Below are 11,277 nucleotides of genomic sequence, written 5' to 3'. Positions count from 1 at the left end.
GTTTTAATTTTGGTTCACTTAGAACACATGAGTTCACATTGTGTATACAGCTCATTTGAAATGTACTTAGAAGTGACAAAGGGTTCACCCAAATACGCGATGCAATAAGACTAGGTGCCCACTGTCATATTCCAGATTGAACTACAAGTGAACTTCTTGTGATCTAATTGATAATGAGCCCTCCAAACCATGTGAAACATGAGGTGTCCATTAGTCATGAGGATCTCTTGCAACATATTGAAAGTCTCCTCATATCATTGAGAAAGTGGGAGAGAGAGATGCCATCACCTGTGTGACCGTGTGCATGTAGACTTAGAAGCACCGTGTGTGTGTGTGTGTGTGTGTGTGTGTGTGTGTGAGAGAGAGAGAGAGAGAGAGAGAGAGGTGTGTGCAGGTTTGTATGTTGTAAATAGCTATCGACTTTTTTTTGGTCCATACCTGGTTTTTGGATATCGACTGCCTTTTGAGTTAGAGTTAGTTGGCTTCATCATTTACCAGGGTGTCTTCTTATCTTTGAGAGGGAGGTCGATCCCCATCTATGACACGGGGTGTCACTGAAGAAACATTTGAAACATTGAAATTCTACAATTACCATACAAATCAATCTCTTTCCTGCACACAGAGAGAGAGAAGGGGGGGGGGGGGGGGGGGGAGCGGGGGGTTGATAGAACTAAATATGTCTCAGACAGCTTTATGTGGAGCTACCCCAAAGCTCCCTTCTGTAGCTTGGCTTCAATCATACTTAGTAAATAGCATTTTACCTATGAAGGGTACAAGCCCCGTTTTACAGAGAGAAGAAGAAGAAGAGAGTTTTAACGTCGTAGGAAACTATCCCAAGAGACCTTAAAGATCTAGCTGACGAGGAGTTGAACTCAAGACCTGTTATTCAAGAGGGAAATGGCATAACCAATCTACCACACTTGGGTGATAGAGAGAGAGAGAGAGAGAGAGAGAGAGAGAGAGAGAGAGAGGAACACGGCGGCTTACAAAGGCAGTTCAACATGGTGAGCAATAAGTTACCTTCTAGGTGTGAGCTAGTTGGATGACTGAAAAGATCCTGCAATACCTGGCCCCAGCAAAGGGATACTTGGCCGCTGTAACGCCCTATCCGTGCATAATAGTGTGCGTCTCTTCGAAGGGGGGATGAAGTGGAATAAGCCTATTTCCCGAGACACCTAGGGTGATGTCAAAGGAGTAGATGAAGCTAGTGACAAACACCTCTGCTTAGGTGTCGTGGATCTAGACTAATATGTAAAAAGATCTTTGGCCCTTTTGGCTTGCTAGCATTCTACGATATCAAAACGCTAGAATTTGTATCAGCGGGAATAAAATCTCTTTGCCTCGAGGTTGTGTACATTGTTAGAACCTCAAAAGCATTCAACCAAAGAATTGTCCTGTAGGTCCATTGGCTGGCAAAAGAGCAAACCAAACAGGAGTCTCTGCACCGTGCTCTGCTGCATAGAAGCCTTGGTTGCTAGTCATGTCTGTTTTGCAGTAGCCCGGTGATACGCAATTCACATATATTCGCTGCCCCTCTGGACGCTCCTCGAGAGATCGAGCCAAAACTCTAGTATATGCATTGGAAGCTATTTTTGATACACTGTAGGTGCTTGGAGGCCAACCTGCGCCAATTATCCTTCCCTCTTTCACATCCTCAAGATACTTCTCAACAAACCTGTCTATTTTCTCTTCTGTGAGAGTTTCAACATCTCCAATCTCCTGCCTTAGCACAGCATTGCCTAGTTTCTGTCCAGCAGATCAACGTCCAATCACTACTTAAAAACACAAAAGACTGCTATCTATGGTTGGCCAAGCCATACCTCAAGCTTGCCATAATCCGAGCTGATGTTCACAATTCGAGCTCCTGCTGCTGAAGCCTTGAACAACGAAATAAGCTCCTGCATTAGGGCTGATAATTGGTGTTCAGGACCCTCTGTTAACTTGCTTCATAGTCAGTTATTGCAGCATTGTTGATCTGCATATACAGTCACACATCAGTAAGTGCGTATCAAAACAATATTGCTGGTCCTCACAGATAGGCATCTTAAATTCAAAGATTTATAAGAAAATAAATGCAGATAGTGAGGTATTTGTACATCAATCCCAACCTGAAAGCCCAAATACCCCAACGAGTCTGGCCCAGTGCAAGCCAACAAAGGCCATCTGCTCGACCCCACTGGCACTCATCCTGTACTTCAATGGCAATCCCATGAGATTTGCTCCACTTAAAAAGAGCACCACTAGCCACACAAAATCTGCCCAAAGCCTGACGCAAAGAATCCAAAACCGGTACCAAGTACTCTACTTAAAAGCATAGTATCATTCGTCATCTGCATACTCGTGATCAAGGACAAGCACCTTCACCCTCAGGAAGGACAAAGTGACGCCTCAAATCTGTGGGATCCGGCACTGCAGATAAGTGGACATGGTCTTACCAAAAAAACAGAAAGAGGTGCAGTGCAGAGGACAACCCTGCAGCATAGAGCCTGACAGATTAAAGACTCTCCAACAAAACCCCCGATCATAACTGCACTACTACCATACCTGTGTAAAGGCGAAACTCCTATAATCCATAGAGCAGGATGTGAGACCTCAGGGTGTGAAGACCTCTACTCCACTCAGTCTTCCTGCTTGCTCTATCTTATAGGCAGCCCTCATGCCCGTCCCTACCTAGCCCTTGGCCTCACATTACTTGTAATCAGCTCCGTGGATGGAAACAAGAGATAACCGCAATCTACACACTTGACAACATTTTAGTACTGTAACGCACTTAAATAAAAGAGAAAAAACGACACAGCCCGGCGGAGCTCCAAGTCAAGATGCCTTGTGTTGGAAATAGGGTTGCAGGGAAACACACACAGCTTGGAGAAGATAAAGAAGCTCAAGGCACACGTCGCACGATAGAGAGTATATTGCTTAGTGCACAAATAAAAGATAAGTTAGCCTTAGAATGATGGGCGTATATACAATGCACGGGGGGAAAAACCTCCTAGTGAGGTAAAATATGCCCCGGCAGTCTTAAGTGTGCTCACACACATCACTACCACATATGCATGGTAACAAATCCCCCCTGGGAGTGATCCGGTGAACGAGGACACGCACCTAGTGAAAAAGGAAGTGCCAAGCCCGAAGGACATGATCAAGCCACAAAGGGGAGTAAGCCCAAAGCTTTGCGGAAAGCTTTGAACTTCTCACGAGGCAATGCCTTTGTGAAAAGATCTGCAAGGTTGTCCTGTGTCGGCACATAAGCCAAGCTGATCTTTCCTGCCGAGAGTCCTCTCTGACATAGTGGTAATGCACCTCAATGTGCTTTGTGGGAGCATGAAAAATTGGGTTCCTTGCAACTGCCAATGCGCTCTGACTGTCAGTGTAGATGATGTTGGCAGTGTCCTATCCAACACCCAAATTGTCAAGTGCAGCGGAAGTGAATAAAGGTTTGCTCGGATCTAGTACTCCGCACACAAACACAAGGGACACTTTACTTCACTTGAAAGAACTAAATTGAACTCAAAGAAAGAGAGAGACGAGAGAGAGAGAGAAAAGAGACGATACATGGAAGTCAGGTCCCAACCCTCAAGGGCACCCTTGCTCTGTTGCCAGAGCAAGTACTTTCTTTATTCTTGCACAAATGCGACTACAATGATGTTGATGCTAATAGGTACTGATGCTACTAATGTTGAAGGGTACTAATGCTACTGAGGTACTGAAGGATCTATGTTGAGACAATGATGTCGACGACGGGTACAACGGGTTCTATGTCAAAGACGGGGAGGTCGACAACGAGGTCTATGTCGAAGACGATGAAGTCGACGACGAGGTACTAAGGGTCTTTGTCGACAACGATGAAGTCGACGACGGTACCTGTGTCGAAGACGTGAAGCCAACAACGGTTCTGTGTCCATGACGGTGAAGTCGACGACGGTTCTGTGTTGAAAACGATGATGTCGACGACGGGTACTGCTAGTCTATGTCGACGACGACGACGACGATGGTGACTGTGACAATGACGACGATGGTGTCGTCATCAATTCTGGGACTGCGATGACGATGACGATGACGAAGGTGTCGTCGTCAAGAAAGGGATTTGCGATGACGATGACGATGTCGACGACGATGATGGTGTCGACGACGACGGCGTCAAGGCTGAAAACTGAAAACGCTAGATGCTCTGCTGGGGATCTGCTATTGTGGCGGTACCGCGGCCTGGATCTGCAACCGCTTTGCCGGAAACGCTGGCTGATCTGGGCTGAAATTGCAAAACACTGGCTGAGGTCTTCTGAATCTGAAAACGCTAGGCTGATCTGGGTTCTCCTTGGCCGATGTGGCGAGGATCTGCTATGGGATGGGGAGGATCTGTGAAGCTAAGGGCTGAAACTGAAAAACGCTGGTGGCTGATGGCTGAAAACGCTGATTGCTGGAGGCTGAAAACGCTGGGCTGATCTTGAGAAAAACGCTGGGACTTGTGGGTGCCTGCCTGCTCTGCTGCGGGTGCCTACCCTTTTGTGTCCTGCTTCTTCTGCTTCTATTGAGTGCCCAATGGGTCTCATTTATAGGAATTATATGATGGCCACTTTTAATAAAATGACTTATACGAGGTGGTTCACACAGTAAAATACCTGCATAATGAAAAGATTGTTCTTGTGCAAGAGAGGGTATGCAACTATGACCGGCTTGGACATGCACGTCTTGCTAGAGGCTCACAAAGTGTCAAGCTCAGTCCTAAGCTAGGCTATGACTGATGCTAAACCATGTCCACATGGCGCAAGTGAAGTGCGCACGTGACATCCCCCCCCTGTTAAGAGTGAGATACATCTGCCGAACTTCTATCTGTATTTTTTATGCTGATTGATGAATGCTTTTGATGCTGTGGATGCATCACCAATGAAAATTCCTCCGAGACCAGGGACTGATGGTACTGCAGGTGTTGTGGGTACTGTTGGCGATGCAAACACCATGTAAGGGTCACTGTCCAGCCTTACTACGATTGCCGAATATTAGCTTGGGTTCTATACCAGATTGTGCTAACTCTGTGTTGGGATATAGGCGTCTGTGCCTTGCCTGGCTGCCCAGAATCTGGGCGCCCACTGACTTGTATACCTTATACATAGCATAAGTGTATAGGGGGCTGCTCACTCTTTTGAGTCACCCCACCCACATCGTGTGTGTCTCCTTCTCTCTCTCACTCTCCGTCTGTGGTGCTCCCCGATCCCCTTCAATTGGTATCAGAGCTTAGGTGCGGAGAGAGCGCGTGTGTGCACAGTCACGACGACAGCGGAGAGCCAGTTTCATTCCCGAAATCGCGTCCGCGCGCGCGCACTTTCAAGAGTGCAAACAGGGTTTCGACTTCGGCATCGGCAAATCCAGCTTTCCGAGAGCGTTTCCACTAGGTGTCCTAGCGTTTTACCCCCCTTTCGAAGCCATTCGAGCCATCAAAAACCTCATTCGAGCTACGGTTGAGGAGCTGCATTTTTCAGTCCTCTTTTGGCAGTTTATGTTGCGTTTTTGGGTCGAAACGAAGGTTTTTGGCATAGCTTTCACACCCGGACTCAGATACATGTGATCCAGGAGTCTACCTTGGGGTTTTGGCACGCTTCGGACGCGCTCGTCATATCAGAATTTTAAAATTCTGAACGCTGAATTTTCTGCAGCAGCAATTGTTTATTGTGTGTCGAGGATTTCACACATGGTTTGCTCTCAGATGTGAGAGTGATATTTGCTGCAAGTTTCCTCACAGGTGGGAGGATACGATGTATGCCTTATGTGGTTTGATGCTCAGGGAGACTAATGTGATTGCATTTTGAGCTCGGCAATGTATGCCTCGAGCATGTTTTTTGGCAGTCACAGGTAGAGCAGATATTTGTGTACTAGATTTGCAGGTGTTTGCAATGATGTATGCAAAGTGTGGAGATTGGTGCATGCATTTGGAGTGCAGTTTGATGCGCTTTGGTTGCTCATGGTTTTGAGCGTGCAGTCAGTTTGGTTACTGGTTTTGTGGCCGTTTTACTGACGAAACTCTGGCGAAATTTTCCCAGGAGTTTTATGCTTATCATTTATGCGATCTAGGTAGAGATTGCGGGTTGCACTCAGCATTTGCGTGCGATGTTCTCTGTAGGTGGGAGATTTGTGCGTGTGTATGCATCCATACCGCACATTGTGGGCTTGGTGATTAGCTCACGGGTTTGACAGTATGCATCGATACCGCACATTGTGGGCTTGGTGATTAGCTCACGGGTTTGACAGGCGTACAGTTATCTTGGCACACTCACAGGAGTGAGTATTGTGAAGTATGCTTGTGTGGCTACGAGCTAGGTAGCCGGATTCGAGCACTAATGGCTTGAGGTTTTTCAACAGGTTTCAGCTACAGGTTTACAAGTTTACAGGCAGGTTTGAGGGCTTATTTGGGCGCTGAATTTTCAGCCATTGTTTCCTCTTTGCCGGTGTCCATGTATGGCTCAGTTGTAGGCTGATTTGGGACACATTTGTGACTTGTTTATGCAGCTGTTTAAGAGCTGAATTTTGGGGCTGTTTTGGGGCTGATTTGCAGCCATATTTGCAGACTTTTGTTGATGCAATTAGAGCCAGTTTAGGGCTGATTTGGTTGACATTTGCTACTCATTGTTGGTTGCTCTTTTGCGAGCATTATGGCTGATTTTTCATTTGACTTCCAGCGTTATGGTCTGACATAGTTTGATGGTGCAGATTTTGTTGCTTGGAAGGAGCATATGCTTGTTGCATTGGCGGATTTGGGGCAGGATAAACCCTTGTGTGGTTTATCGGCGAAGCCCAATTCTATGCGTGATGATGATTGGCAGGATCTTGATGAGTTAGCCATGTCTACGATTTGTTTGCATCTGGTTGAGTCTGTTTACTGGCAGGTCTCGAGGGAGACTACAACTCATGCTTTATGGCAGAGTTTACATGCTATGTACGCGACATCCATGTCTACAGGGGAGTCTAGTCCCACTTCTATGTCCATGGGAGAGATTGGTCCCACACGCAAGTCTCGACGGCATAGAGACTTGACATGTTGGCATTGTGGACATAGAGGGCACATTAGGCGTCGATGTTTCAGGCGTTTGAGACAACGGAGGCGACATATGTGTGATGCAGATTTGGGCATGACAGATGCTAGTGAGATCAGTACAGTGGTTACTGAGTATGCTTGTGATGGTGATGTCACATTTACTTCTAGCTTGTCTTCAGACAATCTTATGTCTACGGATTGCATATCGGATTGCACATTGTCTTCACATTGGTTACTAGATTCAGATGCTACTTTCCATGTCACGTCGCATCGTGAGTGGTTTAGCACGTTTTCTAGTGGGAGACTTGGTTGTGTGCACATGGCTGATGGTGCTGTGTATGACATTGAGGGTACAGGAGACGTATGTTTATCCTTGCCCAGTGGTATGAAATTTACCCTGCGTCATGTGCGTTATGTGCCAGATCTGAGACGGGATTTGATCTCAGTCAGACAGTTACGGGATAGTGGATGTCAAATTTCGCTACGAGAGCGAGATTTTGTGATGCATTTGGGTTCGCTAGTGATTGCGAGAGGTGCCAGGAGTGGTACAGGTTACTTATTGCATGTGGATCACAGGAGAGACGGTGTTGTCTCTGTGATCACGCAGCCAGGTAGACAGCGAGAGAGCAGGCAAGTCTCTTTTGCTTGTGGGTTGTAGGGTACTTTGCATGGAGTGCAGAGTAGTGAGCTCGTTGTGCACATAGTTGGGGCACGACTTGAGCAGTCACACAGAGAGGTGACAGAGTCAGACATGCATGCTTTGCTAGTGACTGAGCAAAGCAGAGAGTCTGTAACAAACTTGGACACTCCAAGTCAAGAATCAACCGCGACAACACCAAATAACCACTTCAAAACAATTCACAGATCACAATAGATTTGCACTGGCCCGGCGGAGTTCCGTGCCTAGAGATATTGGCCCCAAAGACTGGCGCCCCTTTCGGTATTTCTTTTTGTATTAATCAATCATCAAAGTACAAGAGAGCGGTTAGGGTTTCACTCTCAGACTCTGCGTCCAGATGCTCTGAGAAGTGAGGCCCTCACCACTAATTTAAAGGTTACAAGGGATGCCCAAAAGCAGAGCCCCAAAAGCTTTTAAAATCAAAAGCATCAGTTCTCTCTCTCTCTCTTAGAGAGTCTTTTCTCTTTTTTTTTTTTTTAAAAAAAGCAAAAGCAAAATTCGCGTCGCTCATCATTTTCTTTTTTTTTTTAAAAAAAATTAAATAAATTTAAAATAATCCGCCTCCGCGATTTCCGGAATTTATGGTTTTTGGCAAAAATTAGGGTTTGCAGGAATTTTAGGGTTTCTGGCAGAAATTAGGGTTTCTGCTGTCCGCCACGTCATCACTTTGTGACATACCCCTCTCTTGAAAGCATTGTAATCGACCGCGATTACGCCTGCAAAACCGACAAAAGCCATAAACCGTCTTAGCAGACACTGACTGTTAGTACCTACGTACTAGGAACTCACATCTAGCACATGTACAAAATCGACAGTCACATCACACGACATCACAAGACATCACCAGACATCACAGGACATCACATGACATTCAACATTCATTCGGATCTTAGACCATGATTTATCGGCAATGTAGCTAGCAATCACATCTAGGTCCAATCGGGACCTCAACGATGTCCGATTGACTAACCCCTATTGCAACCATGTCTATTCGAGATCAATCAGACCAAAATGCTGCAGTCATTTCGGCTATCAGTTCCTGCACTCACAAGAAGTCAAGAACAAATCAGTATCATAATCAGGAATTCCATTTCATAAAGTCATCCAGCAGAATACTGTCAGCTCTCAGTATCCCTGAAGCTCAAATCAGTGACTTTAGTATCAAAATCGAGGCATCTGTTGACAAAGGAGTGGAGTGACTCCCCTCTTGTGCATCCCACTGCACCAGATCTCCGGCCAAGCTGAATTCTGGGTTCCGTTTGGAGTAGACTATGCTAAACCAAAACATCGAGGTAAAGTTTCACAATCCGAGGAGTATCTGCTAGGTCCTCCTCCTCCATCCACTTCGCATCAAATGCAGGAAAGTTCTTGAACTTAACCAAGAACCGCCTTCGGACTTTACCCTTATTCTTCGTATCATTATGTGCCAAAATCTATTCAAGAACAAGGATCTCCTCGTTTTCTTCCACTTTGGGTTGCTCATCAGGCTCCCCATCATCAGGTACATCACCCTTAACAGGGTTCAAGAGACTCACATGCAATGCATTGTGAATCCTCCAAGTATCTGGCAGTTCCAATCGGAAGGAGACCATTTATCTTGTCAGTAATCTGGAAAGGTTCGTAGTATCACATACTAAGCTTTGGAAAAAGCCTCTCCTTTCCCTTTTTCTTTCTTAGGCGTGCCTTCTCAAAAGTAAGAGCACCCAATCATCCTCCTTCAGTTTCCAGTCGCGACGATGGCGATCCACTGCCTTTTTCTGTCGTTCTTGAGACTTCTGTAAAGTCTCGCGAACCTTGGCAAAAGCCGTATCCAAATCTCGCGAATATTCATCCGCTTCAAATTTCTAATCTTTCGTGCTCAGGAAGGATGGAACCTTCGTAGCAGTTTCAACAATCTCTCATGGTGTCTTCCCCGTCGAAGAGTGTATCGTGTTATTGTAGGCAAATTCCACCAAAGGTAAGTTCTTTTCCCATTGAGTCTTCTGATGCGAGATACAAGACTTCAATAAATCTAAAATCACTGAATTGGCAATCTCAGATTGCCCGTCAGTCTGCAAGTGGAACGATGACGAGAACTGCAACCGCGTGCCAATGTTCTCCCAAATTGCCTTCCAAAACAAACTCATAAATCTAGGGTCTCTGTCGGAGACAATCGTCTCAGGCGTGCCATGTAATCGGAAAATCATCGTGATCATTCTGTATTCTCGGGAGATTAAAAAAAAATGAAATCCATTTCAATACTTTCCCAGGGGCGGGTGGGTATGGGTAAAGGCTGTAACAATCCCTGTGCTTTATGCCTGTCAAACTTGACCTTCTGGCATACCAAGCAACTGCGCACAAACTCTTCCACATCGTTCTTCAGTCTCCACCAAAAGAAATCTCTCTCTACCCCTTTCATGGTGGTAGCAATGCCGCGGTGACCCGTAAAAGGTGGACAGTGGCAATCAGTCATAACCTTTTCCCTCAACGGCTGTGTAACGCACAACATAGTCTTTTTCATCAAGTAGCCTTCCCGAAGGGTGTATCCAGCTACTATCTCCCCATCCCGTATCCGTGTGAAAATATCTGCAAAACCTGTATCTGTGGCATACTGATCGACCATATCCTCGAAGCTCCTATGATGTATCGCGGAAATAGCCAGAACCAACGGTTTCTGAGACAAAGCATCTGCCACCACATTCTTCTGTCCCTGCACATGGACAATCTGGAAGTGGAACTGTGACGAGATGTTCACCCACCGCATCTGCTTTTCCGAAAGCTGCTTCTGTGACAAGAAGTAGCGCAAACTCTGATGGTTTGTAAAGACAGTAAAATCCGCTCCGAGTTGGTAATGCCGCCACTGAGTAAGAGCATGGATAACCGCCAAAATCTCTTTCCCATAGATCTGTGCTGTCATCTCCGGCCTAGAGAACAAACGGCTCTCGTAAGCTATGACATGGCCTTCTTGCATCAAGACCGCACCCAGACTACGACCACAAGCATAACAATATACTTCAAATGACTTCTGCAAGTCCGGCAAAGTCAAATCTGGTCCCGTAGTCAATTTCTCTTTCAATGTCCGAAAGGCAGTCACCTCTGTGGGTCCCCACGAAAAAGGTACTCCTTTCTGTGTCAAGGTATGCAAAGGGGAAGCAACCTCTGCAAACTTTCGTATGAACCGCCTGTAGTACGAACACAGTCCCAAGAAGCTTCTAACTTCATGGACATTCCTCAAATCAGGCCAATCACGGATAGTCTCTATCTTGGCCGGGTCCATTCGCACTCCTGCTGCTGACACAATGTGTCCCAAAAAGTGTATCTCTAGTAGGAAAAATTCACTTTTCTTAGCATTAATCACTAACGTGTGATCTCGTAATTGCCTGAAAGACTTGAAGCAGATGATCTCTATGTTCTGCCTCATTCTTGGAGAAAACAATGATGTCGTCAAAGAAAGTGCCAACAAATAGTCTGTACTCTCGAAAAATCCTGTCTATCATTCGGTTAAATGTCGCAGGAGCATTGGTTAAGCCAAAAGGCATCACCAAAAACTCAAATAACCCAAAAGTCGTCCGAAAAGCTGTCTTGTAGACATCTC

General features: G+C 45.9%; 1 protein-coding gene across 2 annotated transcripts in view; it reads right to left on the bottom strand.

Moving 5' to 3' along the window:
• Nucleotides 1–684: 684 nt before the first annotated feature.
• LOC147420757 (short-chain dehydrogenase/reductase 2-like) overlaps nucleotides 685–11,277 on the bottom strand; it is a 65,769-nt gene continuing 55,176 nt past the window's right edge. Inside the window, exons 1-3 of one of the 2 annotated variants that reach the window (XM_086505068.1) lie at nucleotides 2,109–2,130; nucleotides 1,821–1,975; nucleotides 685–1,746 (exon numbers count right to left, since the gene is read on the bottom strand). In XM_086505068.1, coding sequence (XP_086361194.1) covers nucleotides 1,378–1,746; nucleotides 1,821–1,904 — 453 coding nt within the window. In that variant the 5' untranslated portion in view covers nucleotides 1,905–1,975; nucleotides 2,109–2,130 and the 3' untranslated portion in view covers nucleotides 685–1,377. Of the gene's footprint in view, nucleotides 1,747–1,820; nucleotides 1,976–2,108; nucleotides 2,131–11,277 lie in introns of those variants that run through there. The other variant, XM_086505067.1, reaches the window with a different exon arrangement.

Source organism: Adiantum capillus-veneris, chromosome 28 (genome assembly GCF_014529385.1).
Source record: "Adiantum capillus-veneris isolate H3 chromosome 28, ASM1452938v2, whole genome shotgun sequence".
NCBI lineage: Eukaryota > Viridiplantae > Streptophyta > Polypodiopsida > Polypodiales > Pteridaceae > Adiantum > Adiantum capillus-veneris.
This window is presented reverse-complemented; position numbering and strand designations above follow the sequence as displayed.